Source organism: Cydia pomonella, chromosome 5, assembly GCF_033807575.1.
Source record: "Cydia pomonella isolate Wapato2018A chromosome 5, ilCydPomo1, whole genome shotgun sequence".
In the NCBI taxonomy this organism is placed as follows: Eukaryota; Metazoa; Arthropoda; class Insecta; order Lepidoptera; family Tortricidae; genus Cydia; species Cydia pomonella.
This window is the reverse complement of record NC_084707.1, coordinates 24,654,223-24,674,579: the sequence shown is the minus strand read 5'-3', so window position 1 is coordinate 24,674,579 and position 20,357 is coordinate 24,654,223. Positions and strand designations below refer to the sequence as shown.

The 20,357-nt window shown below is 37.4% G+C and overlaps 1 protein-coding gene across 1 annotated transcript in view; it reads left to right on the top strand.

Annotated features, from left to right (window-relative positions):
* The window catches only part of LOC133518145 (nephrin), a 732,429-nt gene that overhangs the window by 593,340 nt on the left and 118,732 nt on the right, over nucleotides 1-20,357 (top strand). Inside the window, exons 8-9 of the mRNA XM_061851736.1 lie at nucleotides 11,579-11,723; nucleotides 15,408-15,538. Coding sequence (XP_061707720.1) covers nucleotides 11,579-11,723; nucleotides 15,408-15,538 — 276 coding nt within the window. The remainder of the gene's footprint in view (nucleotides 1-11,578; nucleotides 11,724-15,407; nucleotides 15,539-20,357) is intronic.

The window sequence follows — 20,357 nt, the reverse complement described above, 5'->3', positions numbered from 1 at the left end:
TTTAATGTTCATATGTTCGAATTGGCCTGTCAGTTGAATTCTATACCATCATAATACTAAAGCAGTCCATGATTTACCCTTTTACACATTTTAATAATTAACGTTCTTGTTGAAAACATAAACGCAACTAAAATGAGAGGTTGTATTCTCATAAGTACTTAGCATCGGAGTGGAATCACCAATGTAAAACTATTATGCACCATCTATCTGGTTGCTAAGCGATCTGGGGTTAATGGAAAAACGTGCGTATGCTACACGGAAAAACGCTTCAAGCGCGACAATTTGAATTAAATTCTAATCTGCGATGTGATTTCGCGACCGAAATCAAATACGGTCGTAGCTTGAGATCTGATCTGAGATAATTTTAACATAATTGACTTATGATTTTCACTCGCAAAATGACGATTTCGACTTTTCTGTAAACCTGAATGACATTTAGAGCTATATTTGATTTTTTAAGTGTTTGCATTTTAATGTTAGTTCAAGTACCGCTGATTATTTTTAGTGCATTATTGATTTTAGATAAATATTTTCTTAAATAATTTGCACGAAGCCCCTACACATTATATATTTACTACCTTATAACAATATATTACAGTAAAAAAATATAAGTACACAGTGACATTCATTTTATAACAATGACAGTACCACTTTAGCAATTTTAAAAGCTTTTAAAACGTACTTAGGTTGTCGACTTTAGGTCCTCAACTAATTAGGGCCTTCGTCCTAATAGCGCGTTGTCCACACAATGTTTATTCAACTTAATTCGTTAAAGTAGATATTATTTTTATTCAGACACTAAGATGCTTTTTAGCACCGGCTTTGAAATAGTCTAGTTTCGAATTAACGCCAAAAACTATTAAAACACAGATGTCAAAATATGTTTGCATATTTTTTACATTCGTTTTCCCACAGATAATAAAAAATAAATATATTATAGGACATTATTACACAAATTGACTAAGTCCCACAGTAAGCTCAATGAGGCTTGTGTTGAGGGTACTTAGACAACGATATATATAATATATAAATATTTATAAATACTTAAATACATAGAAAACACCCATGACTCAGGAACAAATATCCATGCTCATCACACGAATAAATGCCCTTACCAGGATTTGAACCCGGGACCATCAGCTTCGTAGGCAGGGTCATTACCCACTAGGCCAAACCGGTCGTCAAAAGCGACAGATAAGCGACAATAACTTGTCACTGAATTGTATTATATAGATGGAACCTTTTTACACGGGATCTTTGTTTATACACATGCCAGCTTATTTTATCTGTAAACAATGTAACAGAAATCGTATTTGTATATATCGCCCTTTCTTTGAAATTGTGTTAACGTAAACACGGAAACTGCCTCAGCATCTTTCTTTTAAATTTCCCACTTGTTTTCCTCCTCCACTTCAGCGGATGAAAACGTCTCTCATGCAGTTCTCCAACTACAAGTTTATTACGGAGTGTTCATAACCAGGCCACCGAAGTTGCTCGGCGCCCGCCGTCAATGCGCGCTGATTGCGCTGCACTGACAACTCGATTATCGATCCCGCGATGCGATTATACAGAGTTAAACTCGCATTAGAATCGATTATCTCACCAAGCTCCAACGTTGATTACCTAATTACCAAAGTTTAACCAGCTTTCTTGGCGTACGCATTCAAGTTAGAACAATACGGTCTCAAACATTAGCGAACAAGCGTAAGCCGCTTTCATTTTATGCGAAGCTTGAATACCTAGTGGCGGTGTAGAATTTGGTATCTTCATTATTTTGCTGGCGAAGTTCGTAACCCTCATTAAAATTATTTAGTTTCTCGGCGGACTTTAGGGCAATATCCGTCTTCATTACATTTTAGAAGACTTCGTTTAGAAACGCTACATTACCTGGGTATCACAAAACCTGTAGATAACCTGTTCTAAATCTGTTCAAAATATTTTTCCTTCATTTTATAAAGTGTACTTTTATTCTTTGTTTGCGATGGCATCATAAATTATAATAGGTCCTATTAACTTATATAAAGCAGGCAAATGACTCCACTAACAAGATAATTATATCCACACACTAATCCAATATTGATCGGGGACTAGAGAGAAGTCAAAAACCAAAGAAGCTACTAAAGTTTTGACTATACGAGATATGTGTGTGTAGTAACTATACTGGGCATTGTGATGCATGAAATCAGGTAGATTCGGAACTCTCCATTTAATTGGAATTAATAGGCCGAGTAGTTTGCTTGCATCTCGAGTGTACATAACACTTGCTCGGTACACGGGAGGCAATTTCATTTGCAAATGCTTGTTTGCCGGCAGCAAACAAATTAGCGGGCAATCCGCAGGTGTCGTGACATATGTGTGTGTGTGTGTGTTTGTGTGCAGTGCGTGTGTAAACAAGCAACCGGGACTAGGTCGTGTAAATGCATCTTATTGGAATGATGGTTGATTTGTTTGTTTGTATCTCGGTCTTGAATACACGAATTCAATGACATCGGATACACGTTCACACGATGGGTTTGTCCACTAACCTTTCCACCTCCAATAAAAACTATAAGGCAGAAAGGAAATAAGTTAAATTTCCTGCTTTGAAATATATTCACATGTGCGTATACACAGTGTAACACGAGGAACCCGAATGATTTTAACAGTTTAGTTATTCTTGATCACATTTAAAGAATTAAATGTGATATATTTTTATGTGATACGAGTATATACACCGTGTATATACACGTGTATATACACGTGTATATACACGTGTATATACACGGTGTATATACAACTATTTTCGAAAATAGTTTTGATCTGTATCACACTTTTGAAGGACTTTGAAGACTCAGAACTTCTCAGCTATCAGGAATAGAAGGCGACTTCAAATCTAAATCTATTTATAACCCTGAGGGCCTTTATCTCAAGACAGAATGCCACGTGTGAAGAATTTCCCATATAATGTATATTTTTCTCAGCCCTTGCAAGGTTACATTAAATCTACTCCTCAGGTGTCTTATACCTACTTAAAGCCTGTCCGATTTTTGGCTTACTTGATCAGAAAAACGGACAGACTACAACAATCTACCGACATTATTTAAACACCTAGACATTTGGCGTTGGCATATTATCATGCCAATACGATGTTTACCTTCTTAACAGGTGATACGTAACTTGATATATTCTAGCTCAGCACAAGTATCGATAGCCAATTAACAAAGATTACAATCCACACTACATCAAACATGATACAGAATAAGTCAAATATCACGTTCTCGTAGATCCTATTCATTATAAACGGAAACCGCATTGTAGCACAGTAATAATCCTCTAACCGTTATTCCTGAACGATTACCACTCTGAGTTCCCGGAATCTAACGATACGGCATTCGAGCAACCCGGTCAGAAATAATTTAGACTTCTGAATTTACTTCCACTCAATAGCCGAGGGCATACGAAAATATATCGGCGGGAAAATGTCAGCCTTTCTAAGATATCGGAACATACTTTTGCTTTTATGAATAATGTAATCATTCTAAGTTTGTTTGGTTGTGGAAGGTGGAAGATTTTCCAAATGAAATCAAGTTATTCGTTCACATAGGGTTTGGTTGGCGAAACGATAGTTTAAGTGATGGCGTAAAGTAAAGGAGGCTAGTTTATGGTGTAATTAGGAGCCGCTTTACGACTCTGCGCTGCGGGAACGTTCTCACGGCCCGGCCGCTTTCGCTAACAGTTTATGTTAATCCTTAAGTGAACCTCCATAGACAAAGAACACTATGAAAATGTCTTTCTCTAACCTTTCTCTCTAAATATTACTTAATTTTAGACGGAAAACTAGAGGATACTTGGCGGGAATGAGGCTATTCGACAGAATACAATTTGAATAACATATAAATACGTTCCGAAAGCCTCATTGTTACGACCTACGGTTTGAATCCGCGACCTCCGGATTGAAAATCGCATGCTCTTACCGCTAAGCTACCAGCACTTTCATATAACAGCGCTTTTATATACGTCGTGAGCAGATTTTATCATTTATTATTTAAGGACGTAGCAATCATTTCATGAAATGATTGGTTCGCCATATCATGAAAAAGTCAAACCTAACCTATGTCATGAAGTGATCAATTCTAAGATGGCATTTCATGAAATCATCAAAATCTATGATCTGGCCACCACGACATATATATATAGGTACATAGAAAACATCCATGACTCAAATGCTTATGACGAATTTACAAATAAATGCTCTTACCGACTATATAATAGATTACAGCTACAGAGGCCCGAAACAGCAAGGTCGGCTGACAATGTTTCTAATAGTTTTCTATTCTTACCTTTCGATACTAATTCAACTAGTGAATAATGCTGTATATTCAGTATTAATCAAAGAACTTAATAATCCAATTTTTACAATACCCTCTAGCGCTTATATAACCTTGACTCCCTTGAGTTATGGAATAGCGGAAAGTACACGTGCCACAATTTTATGTAAACAGCTTCGGAACTTTCTATTTCTCGTCGGCCTTGACGGACCGAATATTAGATCAGCAATTTCATTTTGATTACGAACCAATCAAAGTTATTTCGATGGACAAGATTATAATTTGTTGAAAAAGTTTTCTTGCTTGCGTCACTTTTAGTCATTTCATTACCCTGGAGTGGCTCTGTCCATAATATAGTGATATAGATTATGATTTGCTGTTCCAAACAATTTTGAATGTCGGTTGCCTTAAATATTTTGAAGGAAGCTCTATATAACTGAATTCTACATGAGCCTTACACATGCAAAGCTCTTTGCGCATTAAATATATAGCTCAAAAAACAATAATAATAAGAAGCACCGTTCCGAGTATGTTTATTACTTTATGCACCGGACGTGGCTGCATACACGACGCGCATACTGCAACGCGAGCGTTTCGGGCCGCAGCTCATAAAGTGTGAAATAATGCGTCCTGCACGGACCCGCTGAAGCATGCAGTAAGCGAGAGTTACGCGCGCGGCGTATGGCGTGCGGCGTACGGCGTGCGGCGTACAACGCCGTCGCGCAACCTAATAAGCACCGCCTGGCCGCGCGCCAGAATTATGACACTACACAACTGCATTCGCAACGCCAAACGTCGTAAGGAGGTACATGTTGAGATTCTCGGATTGCCTTTTGGACTGGATAACACGACAGGCGCACTGAGTCAGCTGCGATTAAGATTTTTGCACCGACTCCTATACAGAATACGCGGGCACTTAGTTATGAATAACTCCTTGAAAAATGGTCAGCATTTCGCCAAGTGGAATGCAGATTATCCTGCTAGCTTTAATTTTGCTAATACAACTGAGTATATCTTGAAACCGACTCGATATAAAGGCGTATACTTGCAACAAATTATCGTTCTTTATGTTCCGTGTCACGGAGGGTATCTTGAATTTATACCGCGACAATTTCGACAACGCGCCAATATGAAGGCGTAAAAGAGGGGAAAGGAATACAGAAGAATGTAGCATTACATCCATTGAAGGGTGTACGTGACAATGATGGCGGCGGCGCGGGCGCCGCGGATTTATCGCACTTACGTGATCGTGGAAAGAAATAAGCCCCACGGATAACGAAGGAGATGTAATCGCTGCATTATTGATAATATGCGAGACAAATCCGACCGTCTGCAGCCGGCGATAATCCGCTACGCCGGGAGGATATTAAAAATAAACTTGAAAGCGGAAATGTTAAAGTAATGAAGAAACTTAAAAGAGATTTTGACAGTTAATGTGACGTTCGGACGTCAACCTGTAGCAGCAGCGTCTATCAATATCTTTAATAAAATGAGTGACGTTCGCTGACGCATTGCTGCCGCGATTATAACGTTTATTCCCTTACTCACTTTATTACGGAAATTAACAGATACAGCGACGGCAACAACGACGCCCCAACAGTAATGCAGCTGCTGTTGATATCGGAACGTCAGCTTTAAGTATATTAATAACACTGGACCCTACTCATAGTGTTGTGTTCATGCCTGTGAGTAAGGTTGTCTGAGCTCAACGAGGGTGCGGATTGTTAGGGTCGGTAACGCGCGTATAACTCCTCTGGAGTTGCAGGCGTATATAGGCTATGGAGACTACTTACCATCAGGCGGGCCGAATGCTTGTTTACCACTGACGTAATATTTTAACAAAACACGATTCAAACTTATAAAGTTTAGCCCAGTGCTTCAAAGTGTAGCCTATTGGTTACACTTGATGAAAAGTTTAATGTTTCTTTGTGCTTAAGAGGGATTAGGAAAACCGAGTAAATGATGTCGGTGATCTCAGCTGGGTATTATCGGTCGGATGCACTGTGTAAACAGCCGATTGTTTGCGTATCGGTTGGTCCACCTGCAACGCTATCTAAGCTAATCCGGGGCGACGTCTTGCCGCGATAGTATGCCAATAAGATGACGTGAAAACGTTCTCGCATTGTCCGCTGCTATATCGGATGTTGGATAACTTGGATACGGACGGATACAAAAAAAGAGCATTTTTATTTATTTATTTGTACATTTCATTATTGATTGTTGTTGAAAAAAAAGCGTTAATGCAAATAAAAGGACTTGATACATTTCCTCTCAGCTTTTTCTCCAAAGGCTATTCGATGTCAGACTAGACAATGTGAAAACGCTCCTACACCGTGTCAAGCTTGTTGTCGCTATTATGATAAAGAATCGTGATAAGTTATTTAGTCAAATTTGTATAAGGCTGTATAAAATTCCTCTACATAACATATTCACTCAACGCATCGGATACGTAAGTAGTATTTCCGGACCTAATTTGAAGTAAATCATGTCAATATTTCATTGCAAGTTTGAGAAAAAAAATATTACAGTCTTTAGCAGTAGGTATCTATTGACAGAATCTCTTTCAAATTTTGGCTTGGCTCTTAATAGACAGTTGTCAATATCGAATTGATACATATTCACTCCAAGAGTTTTACTAAAATACACATTCAGGTCACTTCCAGGAATATATTCAATTAACCTTGCCTCGTTTTCAATTCAGGAACTTCTTGCTGTTTTATATAGATGACATCGATAAAAAATACATTTTCTCAAAGACATTCTTGATATCAAATTAAAAAGAGCTTACCTATTTGTGCTGTCATGACCTGCTCCTCATCGTCATTATAGGTGTTAAACTTGCGAACAAGAATATTAATCGATCATCGACGTATAGAAGCTGAGTAAGCTACTCTCGAACGCGGTGCTTGAGGAGGACGAAGCCTGTAAAGGGTTATCTACGTGAGTTAAGTGCACGTTGTACAGTCTACAACAGTAGGTATGAACTCTTCAATAAAAGGGACGGTACAGCCTCAGTTTCTATTAAAAGAATGACGTACTGTTCACCTAAATTGGCACTTCGAATAAAATTGTGCATTCTTGTCTCGGTTGCGTCTAATAGAGCAACAAACATTATAAAAAAAGAGGCTCCTGAATCTCGAATGGTGGTTTCATACATATTGGTTTACCAGGTGTCGATGTTTTCTATGAGAGAGTCAATATTTTTTTCGGTATTTCTGGATAGGTCCCATAGTAAAAGTTGCTCAGTATGACCTATATATTCTCAAAATATAGCTAAGGATCGAAAATCATCCTGTATTATACAGGGTGTTTTACGCTAGACAGGAGTGCGGCTGTATACAGTTACGCTAGGGGTGCAAGCTATTAGGGGTATAAGAGTAAAGACCACAGCAGGGAGCCGTGTTGACCGAGCGCTCCACTCTCGCTTATTAGCGACTCTTTCAAGCACTCGGGAGTCTTACAGAGCATTCCGTAATAAGGTCGGACACTGCCCAGGACAACGTTCCCTTCCATTTACCTACTAATATTTTATACTAAAATAACCTTGTATCTATTTAACCGATTAATAAAATTTTGTATGACATAATTCGTAACCGTAATATTCCGTGATTTTGTGGAAATATTAAACAATTAAATTGTATTCATATAATTTAATTGTTTTTGTTGAGTTGGTATAAGAGTTGTAACAATTAAAATATTTAGATAGTTTCTTTACATTTTATGTCTGTGGGGTGAATCTGATTTAATAGCATACAATGAATTATCAAAGCAACAAGTATTTCTTAAATTTTTGACATGCTTTTGATACTACGTGTGCATATTTGTTTTGTCTTCGAGTAAATTAATAAAAAATAAGTTTACCTACTTGTATTGCTTTATATTTATAAATAAATAAAGACATTTAGCTAAAAACAACGATAAATGGATATATCTTTCAATACTTGTTAACTTTTCTTTGAAAACGAATCAGATTTTCCTTTTTTCAAAGAACATATACCATCCTCGTACTTATTCATAGAAAATAATATTATAAAATGATTTTATTACAAGCTGAAAGCTTAACTAAAATTTTCACTTTATCACTTTGCAATATATGAGGTTCTCTTTAAAAATAGATTCTATAATAAAGAATAATGTAAAAGGAGCATACATTTTTAATAACCATAAAAGTCAGCCGGAGCGTTAACAGCGTACATTGTTTTATCGCACCGATATATCCCGGCATGGCTCAATGAAAATTGAATGCACAGTTTGCCTCGATTTGTGGTGGAGGATTTGAAATGAAAGCTAATGAAATATGACAGAAACGCAATGACGCGATCACGCCCGCCGCGCTTCACGCCTCGGTCCCCCCGCGCACCGCTCGCACCTCCGCGTGACAAACGGCTGCTGACTCGCGCGCCGATACTCGCCGATCCGCTTGGATAAAACTAACGAGCCTCTGCGCTTTTGATACGTTAATATTGCACGATAAAGTTGTTTCGGGTTTATTCAGGCCGGCGTGGAATAAGGGCAAATTGGCACTATTTTTTGCGCCGTTTTTACTTTATCGATGCTCGACTACAATGAAAGCCGTGCATGAAAATGCAGCCGCATACAGAGTAATTTTACGAAGCGTTAACAACGTTTATGCTCTTGTAAATGTTACTTGCAATACAACATTTCCACAATAAAAAAACTCTGATGGATGGATAAGTTATTGATACTTTCATCTCACTGGTACATCACAATACGCCTTTAACACCATTTATATAATTGCTTGCTCAGATACGCTTGACCAATTATTCAAGTCTAGACACTTTTTTCTGAAAATATATTTGAAGGGATAACTATCGTACTTTTTTTTAAATATATAAATTGATTCGCGAGTGGTGCTACTCACACCTGAGGGTAAGTAAAGATTAGAATAGAATAGAAGAATACAAAAACGTTTATTGCAAAACCATCTACAAACAGCAACACATTACGAGTAGAAAGAAGGTCTAATACACTAAACAGTTATAACTACTTATAACTTATACTAACATGCAATAGTTACAGTGATGATGCTGTAATAGAGGCTACAAATGGACACCACTCAGCATATGCTCTAACATATATATGCTACAGCGCTGGTCTTCCGTGGAGCCCAGGGCAAGAAGATAGCTCAGAACAGTAAAGGCAGCAACACATTGATTTAGCAAGTATTAATATTTAACACAAGTTAGAGACTTGCGTTAAATTTATTAGGCTCTCTTATGGACCACATGTGAATGAATTGCACGTATATTGTTATTATATTCAAGAGTTACTCGTGCTGGTATTGGTCATTGTTATCAGTATCCAGTCTATTCATGTGCAATCAGCCGACAGACTTCGGTAGGCCACCTGCCTTGTTACATCACTTTAGCAGGATCAATGGATGCGGCTGGTGACCACAGATACCGCAATACCATAGGTAGCTTAATTTAAGCGCTGGAGTCTGATTCTGAGTAAGCAATTAGTTAAAGATTTGATCTTGTTATAATACGACCTTGACACAACTCCCCGGTGGGAATAATTTAATCAAACGGGTAATTTACGTATTTTTGGTCGAATTATTGCAGGCATGTTTAATTAATAAATATGTTTGATTTGTATAAATTACGGGAGTAATCCGTTTACAATCGTTTTAGTAGGTATCACGGGAGTTTGATAATTAAAACTTATATTGAATATTTTAATTAAAAGAGTTCCCTAATATGTAGGTAATATGGAAACAATGAAGCTAGGTAATGTTATGATTTATCTGATCAACAATAGATAAATCAATAGTAGTAGTTTTGACGACCGGTCTGGCCTAGTGGGTGACCCTGCATATGAAGCCGATGGTCCCGGGTTCAAATCCTGGTAAGGGCATTTATTTTAGTGTGATGAGCACGGATATTTGTTCCTGAGTCATGGGTGTTTTCTATGTTTTTAAGTATTTATAAATATTTATATATTATATATATCGTTGTCTAAGTACCCTCAACACAAGCCTTATTGAGCTTACTGTGGGACTTAGTCAATTTGTGTAATGATGTCCTATGATATTTATTTACTTATTTATTTATAGTAACATATTTGTTACTGCGTTAACATTAGGGATGAGAGCAATTAACTTAACTACACTATATTGGCTAGTTTTAAGAACAAACCTGCCAATCTGAGTTGAGTTCAATAGTTTCGTGTTAAAATAAAGCGTCTCATTCCTAATCGCCAGAATTGGAATTAGGGTCAAAATTTCTTATGGCCGCAGTTAAAGCTGGCCTATGGCCATGACCTTCTGAGACAGAGGACTTATTGACCTTGATAAAGGTCCGGTTGTTACAAAGTTACGACCGTTAAAATTAAATTTCATGGAACTTTGATAGCCCTCTTCAGTATCCCAGCTGCTGGCGCCATATTGTGATATTGGCTATTAAATATTGATCCCATACTTAAAGTAGTGGTATATGATGATATCACGGAAGCTCTATCGAGTTAGGGAGGAACCAAATGATTTGTGGCCTTACACTGTCAAACATAGGCTCTCTTAGACAGTGGGAATTCTATACGTATTATTATCTATTAACATCTTCCAGCGACTTCGTCGGCTTCCCTTCTACAGTAAATCCCATCCCCTTTTCACTTTCTTCAAGACTGACTTCCGATAAAGTATTCTTTCCCGAAAGTCAAGCTTTCTCCATACCAAATTTCATTGAAATCAGTTTAGCGGTTTATGCGTTCAATACATACACGATTTACTTTTAGATTTATAGTATTAAATAATAGGGAATATTTTGTCGCAGGGGTATATCGCTTACGATCATCGCTCTCATTAGCTAGTACCGTGAACTGCGAATTTGCTTGGAGAAATTATGATTGAATTCATTGATAAAGTAAAAGTCAATATATTCTTTATTCAAATAGGCTTAGCGAAAAGCATTGAATTATTTATAGATATGTCTAAATTAATAATATGAATTTCACAAAAGGATCGTTAAACACCAAAATTGTTTAAAAATACTAGTCAAAAATTAAGGATTACCTACTATATACATTGAGTTATTAATTTCAGCATTATTAACATAACAATAAATAACTAATTATTTTAAATCACACTTAATTCCGCGGTGTTTCATCATTCATGTAGTCTTGTGTGCTATAATAGGCTTTAGAGATAAGCTTACGTTGCCATGCACTTTTACGGCTGATGGTACAAATGCAAACCCAGTCGACAGTCAGTGGTGGATAAGGGTTTATAAGCTAATAGTCTCGTTTTGTTACAGGAGGAGGTCCGTGAGAACTTAACAGTCAGCGTAATGAGCTTCGTTCCTACGCTAGAAGACGACGGCAAGGCGATCACTTGTCGAGCAGAAAACCCTAATGTGACTGCGTTACATATGGAGACTTCGTGGACGATTAACGTTGTCTGTATGTATCTTACAGTAGCCTGACCTTAGTTTTTAAGTCTTTTATATTATAACGATCACAAGAATTGCTCCATGTTCCAAGTATGGTCTACAAGTTCAGAAAACGGGTTTAAAAAGTATTAGCGCTTTTTTGGATCGCAATACGGCTGCTATAAAATTTAACAAATTTGAGGGTTTTTTCTAGAGACTTCAGTGATTCGAATCCTGAGTTTTTGAGTTTCGCTTGATAGAAAAATCATTAACATAGGTCTAAAACGCACTCAATTTTTTTTATTAATTTTGCACAAAAGCTTTTTTCTACACATAAAACACTTAATATCCGCGCTCCCGGGCTCGCACTTCCATCTTGAGTGAGAGATGAACATGAACTTACCGCACCGTAAGCATGAATATTTACTAATGTTCGTTTTGGTGTATATAGGACTGTAGGTGTTTTCCCATCCCATTTATGAAAAAATTGCCTCAGAAATCCCTCATTCAAATAATAATCACAACTAAATGAAAATCTTCAAGTTAATTTTGGAACATTGTTAGCAGTTTGGTGGTTTTACGGTCTCTTAAGTTAATTTTGGCACTAGGACGGTGCCTTCATAATAATACATACAATGCAACAATGCCATTGTTATCCTTCTAAGTACGAGTTTAACAACCCAAACAACCAACGCGTGTAACTAAAAACGGATCGAAACAAAATGTGTACGACCTTTATCAAAAGCGGTTCCTTATAAAAAGTACCACAACACAATACAAAACTATCTAATATTGACATCCTCGCTTGAGCTGGACAATGAAATAAAATCAACTTAGTCAAACGCGAGTTCCTAAGTAGCCAGGAACAAAGGATTGGAATACCGTCGTCCGAACGAAACGCTCCTAAAACTTATTGGGTACAAACTTGAAAGCCTCAGGGAAACAGACTAAGTAAAATCTAGATAAATAGATTCTTTGATTTTGTAGATTGAAGTAACTAAAAGCGGTTATGTTTACTTAAAGATCAAAGCCACGTCTTGTTAATAATTCTGAGCTCGGAAATTGAATCCTCAGCTTTTACTTAATCTGGTATGAAAAAGTTAGAAATTTCGCTAGAATTCGAAAGCCAATTAAAGTATCCCTGTAGTCTGTTGAAACAGCCGTATCACTTTTAATTTAAGTATTTATTGCAGCTTATTCGTTTAATAGTATCCTCCTGTTATACTTAGGAAATAATCATTTATGTCGTATTTATATTGGCTGTGCCAGTGACTTTTACCACACGCAGGATTCGGTCTGTACTTATAATGTCTTTTCTTCTCCGAATTGATGGATTTCCAAGAAATAAGTCTCAGTGTTCATCAGCGCTGCCTTTATGCTTTTAGTCGTGAAATTCCAGACGAAGTAGCTTTCGCATTTATATAAGCATCCATAATGTAGAGTAGGTTGGTATTTTATGTTGGTTGTCAGGTATTATAATAATACATGTATACGCCAAGAGCATTATTACCACAATAACTATCATGAGCAGATGGTAAGATCCTATAGATGTGCTATACCGCGTGCGCCCGTGAGGGACAGAACATACGGAATGCGACAAAATTAAAAACAACATTCAACATTCCTGACAACATACCAAAAACAACCTACTTAATTTGGTCGGGTTAGTTGTTGTCCACCATAAAATTTATGGTGGGGAAAAAAATGAGACTGTGACAAGGACAAACAATAATTCCTCTGCTGCTCCTACTGAAGGTTCTATAAGTGCATCTCGTCGGTCATCTGGCCCCTCTCCCATTTCATAATCTATATTATTGTACCTTTTAAACTAAGTTTTATTAAGAAATACATACATGAATGTATGCATGACAAAATTATCCTTAAATTTGACACACATTTTAGATATTAGCTTACTTACTCGTATATTCTCTGGGACATCCTGCAGCAGTATTATTGACGTACAGAGTTATAGTGGAGTATTTATATAGTGTGTAGGATCATTCTCTCGAAACGTCTTATTTTTATTGTATAACACACAATGCTCTGTACAAGTGAGAACCTGGCGGCTTGGAAAATATTGCAATTGCACACACTTAACGGCGAGTAGTTATGGTCGCTGTCTCTTCGCCTCCTTACTTTTAAAAAGGCGTTACTGTAGTACAGATTGAAGTGGGCGTTATTCTTCTAGTTTTATTACAACGTGGTCCATATTAATATTAAAAAGAAGACTGTATATTACTGCTGCTAAAATATACGGCTTGGATGACATGCAGAAAGCATAAGCTCTGATGAACATAGTTAGGTTCTTTTCTAGAATAGGGGTGGATTCTGTGGGATAGAGGAGAAATTTATACAGACCGAATCTCAGGCAAGCGGATACGCAAGCAGAAACATTAGCTAGAAATGATTAAAAACTAAGACAGTAGCAAAGTGAATTCATTTTTAACAAGCAAAAACGTCTGCGAACGATGCTATTAAACTTACAATAAATTTAAAAGTGGACAAATTACTAACTTGGGTGATACTTGAACTCACGGTATCTGGATCGATACTCCAGCGCTCTGTCATCTGAGCCACCAAGACCTCATCCATAGTCAGTAAATTTGCTACCATATGGGTCTAGGGGACCCTAGCGACATTTACCGTAAGAACGTTACACTTCTTAGGCGGCTACGGGAGTTCCAAGTCATATTGAAAATTCACCAGTAACGATGTGATAGTAAATTAATTGCTGCCTATGGATGAGGTCTTGGTGACTTAGATGGCAGAGCACAGGAGTATCGATTCTGAGGCTGTGAGTTGAAGTCTCACACAAGGTAGTAATTTTTTCACTTTTAAATTTATTCTAAACAGATAAGTGATGACGTCAAATATTTTATTGTTTTTTTTTTTAATATTTTACATAAATTCTATTAATAGTGCGGGATCATCAACTGGATATCTCAAACTACAATATATGGGAAATAACTACCAAATAACAAAATAGTACCTAATTCTAGTTCCTGGAGCAAAGATGAAACAAAAGCGAACGGTTCGAAAAGATAGCGGCACTCGCCTGTATTTGTCGTCGATATAGTTTTCATAGTCGATATAAATTTTATTTATTGTACTGCAGTAGGAAGGCAAACATAACCCAGAGTAAACTGGAGCGAAGTTTCTTGAAGATAACATGTACAATGTTTTAAATATATTATTTAGTGTGAGTCGACATGGTCGCTCACTGTACGGTTTCGAAGGAATTTTCTGCTGCAAATTTTGCTGTGGCTTCATTTCAAGGATTTCTCAGTAGTCCCTAGAACTGGTAAATTATATTTGTAACAACTATAAAGGCTAGCAACGCGTAAGCCATAGATTTCCAATCATTCGCAGTAACTTAGTAAACAATCCTTAGTAGGTAAACATTTTACCCTTGAAGGGTGCCATAGCTCCTGGATTATTTTTATATGTGCAGCTAAGAACGTAATTCGTCCATGTGGGTATTTATGCATCATCCCCCGGGAAGAGGTTTGCCTATTTTGGGGGGTATGTGGGACTTTTACTATCCCGGCTCTTTCTTCTGAAAAAGAAAGGGAGGAGCCTACCCACTAATCCCACATCGGCTTTTCTTACAATGTGCCATTTAACAAGGAGTCCTGGGATCGCGAACATTAGACTATAATCAGACTCCAAGTAGTCTGACTTTTGGCTATGATTTTGAAACTGATTTTATTTACAGATCCTCCAGTAGTGCGGCTTCGACTAGGCAGCACGTTAGCTGGCGGAGACATCAAAGAAGGCGACGACGTATACTTCGAGTGCCACGTGCGCGCCAACCCGGTCGCGCGGAAACTCTCGTGGCTACATGACGTGAGTATTGATCTTCTTGTGCCACATCCAATGAACAATAAAGGGGGCTTTCTAGAAAAGTATCGGGTATGCACAGTCGCCATCAGATATATCAGAGCGGCCAAGGTGCTCACAAATAACTGAACACGCCTCTATTGTCAAGGCGTTAGAGTGCGTGTTCAGATATTTTGAGCACCTCGGCCGCTCCGATATATCTGATAGCGACTGAACGTGACGCTATTTTTTATAAGTATATCGCAACATTAGTTTCGAATATGTTTATGCAATGGTTTACCGTGCACCAAAATGGGAACAAAAAATAGCGTAATTTTTGTATTTTAATCGTTCAACCTTTTGGCATTTTGACTTTTACATAGAATTTTTGATACATGACCGATATTCAATGATGGCATATAATACAAATTTTTGCAGGTGATTAAGGCACTGTCACGTCCCTAATAAAGTAAACCTTTTTAGGGAATGCCCCAAAAGTCACGAGTTGGGCTATAAAATAACTGTATTTTAGCGTATCTCACAACTGTTGTGATACACGCTTCTTAAGACGATCCGGCTCGAAGGACCAAATTGATGTATGTGCTTCTAATAGTGCCTCATACACCAATTATATTATGTTGTTGCTTGATTTAATGATAACTCACAATATTGCTTAAAGTAAACACTTTATTGATACAAAAACGTTAACTATAAAAGCGCGATATTGTGTATGATAGTGTTAATGAGGACACGCGTGTAGGATGCTAATTATGAACGTGAACTGGCTCGTATTTGATTGCTTTACGCAATAAAATTGTAAGTAATTTCGCTGAGATGGCAATGTGCGGTATGTAGACCGTACATGCTGCCCCGCGAGAGAAGCGCGAGATGAATATGATACAAAATTAACGATAAAAGCAATTGATACAATAAAAAAAAATAAAACTTATAAATTTCAAAAGTAGGTATGATCACTGTCTTGTTACGTAGTTTTAATGCAAGACGGGTGAAGTTTCTCTGTGTTGTTTCGTTGTCTTACGAATGCCCGAAGAATCGGGTGGTGCCTAACCTATTAACTTAGAAATGAAGACTTCATTTGGCATTTTAACTTTTACATAGTATTTTTGATATGGGTGTTCAAATGGACGTTTTGCCTCAAATTAAACTTTTTTTATTATTTTATTCATTTTCATTACTTATTTACAGCACCTCTAATAGAGCAAAAAGCCGATATTCAATGATGGTATATAATACAAATTTTTGCAGATTATTAAGGCACTGTCACGTCCCTAACAAAATAAACCTTTTTATGGAATGCCCCAAAAGTCACGAGTTGGGCTATAAAATAACTGTATTTTACAGTACATATGGTGCTACTTTACCGCACTAGTGCGAAAATTAGCATATTACGTTACTGTATCAGACATTTAAAGGGCCATATGTACTGTAAAACGTTGTACGATACATGTGCGAATAGGTAATTCACAACTTCGTCGATTTAAAACACTCCCTTCGGTCTTGTTTTAATTTATCGCCATTCGTTTCGAATTTCCTATTTTTCGCACTTGTATCGTAATGTACTATTAGCGTATCTCACAACTGTTGTGATACACGCTCCTCAAAGCAGACGCTACGCTTGTCTTGTTTTGCAGACGCTAGGTAATTAAGATGAATGAGATTTTTCTTTATTCAAAGCTATTCTGGAGAGAGTGGCAGCGTCTATAACACACAATATAAAACAGTCGCCCTGGCCTTCCGAGCCCGAGTGAGAAATCGGTCTGAATTTGGATATTATTTTGCAAGAATTAGGTAGTATTATTAAAGTCAGTTTCACCGATAAATTATTTCATATTTCTCCCGCCAGCTTATTTAGGTCTTCTATTTTTTTAGCTTTCTATTGAAACATGAAAGTCTAATTTTAAACACGTCGACCTAATTTTGCCAGACTTTTATTCAATAGACTTTCAAGCGTTTTAAGTTGTAGGTCGACTATTTTTAAGTGTTTTCTGAGAATGAATTAATCGTTAATTTCTTTGTGCCTAAATTCTACTCAGACAATTGTAACGCTTTGTTTAATTTGTCCGACATTCCTTTATTAACACCATTTGTCCAGAGTATTTTTACGGTTGTAAATATTTTTAAGGTTACTCGATTATTATTAAATCGATAATAGTACATTACGATACAAGTGCGAAAAATAGGATATTCGAAACGAGTGGCGATAAATTAAAACACGACCGAAGGGAGTGTTTTAAATCGACACGAGTTGCGAATTACCTATTCGCACATGTATCGTACAACGTTTTACAGTACATATGGCCCTTTAAATGTTCGACACAGTAACGTAATATGCTAATTTTCGCACTAGTGCTATAAGGTAGCACCGTATGTACTGTAAAAGACTTTTTTCGTTTCGATCCGTTTATGAGGACCTTGGACTAGAGCACCAACAGCACATTCTCTACTGCCGGCTTAGCCAAGGTGACAATCGATATCGCTACGACAACGAAATGCTTTGTGTCTTTCTCTCTTCCATATAAGTGCGACAGTAACAGTTGCGTTTCGTTCGCTACGGAGCGTTAGCGATTGTCAGGTTGCCTACGAGCCCTGATTCTCGCGAACGACATGTACTGAATCTCAAATCGAAGATCCTCAAAAATGGATCCAGAGATGTCTTAGCGTTTAATAGACTTAATAACACCTACTTACTAGGTGAGTAATCCGTTATAAAAATGTTCGAATCTCACGGGAGTATTATAGTTCTTTCAAATGTAAATTTTTTTTGTCACGTTAAAATTTTTCACTCACATTGAAGTCTTGAAACGTCCAACATTTTCATGAGACGGTACAGAGCGCCCGTTGACTCCAAGTTGTTGAATCATGGATGTTAGGTTATGCATGGCGGGAGTGCACTGTGTTCTCATTGGTCGTACGAATGTGGGCGATATGTTACATGAACTAGAGTAACATGAGCGGGATCCGTAACAACTGATATATTTAAAAACGAGTTCAGTATTGAATCAAATATTATTAAATAACAAGTTACCGTCAAAAATATTTTTTGATACTTTTATTGCCGATTTTCCTTTCTCTATGTCTATCAAGTACTCCTCGAGATTTTATACAGAGCGTTAACTCAATGTGTTTAATCTATCGAAGAGTTCATTTAGCTACCTTTCGACTGCTTTATCAGATCAGATCCATCCAGATATTTTAGCAGCCATCAGAAATACGGAAGTATGCAAAATTACAGCTCAATCACACACCGGGAAGTGATTCAAATTTAAGTTACAAGATTTTGAAGCACATTATACAATAGAAATATTTAGACGCATTGAAGCTAAATTGAAAATGTTCCTTAAGAAATCACTATTTATCCACCGTAATGACGACTTGCTTCCGGTAGTCATTAAATACTATGAACCAGTTGATTACGTCTACTTAGTCACACAACCGGCCAGTATTGGGACACATCAGTCAGCTTGCTGCCAATATAAATGACGGAAGTCAATTGACATATAATATTACTATAGATAGATAGATAGAATACTCTTTATTGGCACACCTCAGTAAAAATATACAAGAAAAATAAACCATTGATCAAATTTAGAGGCAGACAACAGGCGGTCTTATCGCTAAAAAGCGATCTCTTCCAGACAACCTTTGGGTGGGTGTTGCTAAACCGTTATGAAGCCTAGATTCACACACACAATTACAGTGAATAAACATACACATATAAGGAATACAAATAGACATACATAATAACATACATATAAATATATATAAAATTAACCGAAACATAGCTAAATGTGACAGCAGCAAGTCAACCACAGAGTAAAAGTAACTATGTACAGTCGACGTCACCAACATCTTTACAAGCCAACATGCCAATAATATATTTACACGCCTCTTTGACACTGACTTTAATAAGGTCGCGTTGACATATATTTGAAATGTTGGGTTGTAAAGATATCTGTGTACTCGACTGTACTATATAAACACTAAGGGAGGGATAAATAATGTTCTTTGAGTGATTTTTTAAACACAGCAAGAAATTGAGCGCATCTAATGCCAACGGGTAAGGAGTTCCAGAGTCGGACAGCTTGAAAAGTAAATGAAGTGTTGCAAAATTTTGTAGAAGATGGGATAGAGAGAAGCAGGCAGCAGTACTATATTATAATGTAATGAAATTTCATTATATTATAAGTATATTTCGACATCATTTGCCTTGATTCTGCTTCATAAAAATATGTTAAAATGAATTAGAATAATATAACGACGTTTGCCGCCGCATTACTGCCGCAATTATGGCGATCATTCTGTCAGTCATTTTATCAAGGGAAGGGAATTGACAGATTGGGTTTTTTAATTGGTAGATAGTGTTGTGTTCCTGCCGGTGAGTAAGGTTGCCAGAGCTCAACGAGGGGGGGCGGGTTTAGGGTCGGCAACGCGCATGTAACTCCTCTGGAGTTGCAGGCGTACATAGGCTACGGAGACTGCTTACCATCAGGCGGGCCGTATGCTTGTTTGCCACCGACGTAGTATAAAAAAATATATATATATAGCGGCGGCAACAACGCCACAGTAATGCAGCTGTAGTTGACTTCCGAACGTTGGAGGTCGCTATTCGCTTCTGTTAAGTTAAGATTAGTTAGTTATAAACAAATCAGAAATCGAAATCTAGAATCATCGTTAGAGCGCACTTGAGACAACCAAAAGGGAGACGCCCGATTGGACGTCCCGGATACCGCTGGAACAGCGTAGTAGCTCAAGACCTGCTCAACCTCGGCCATGGCGACTCGCGAGAGCTATCACAAGACCGAGAGGCATGGCGTGAACTGGTGTC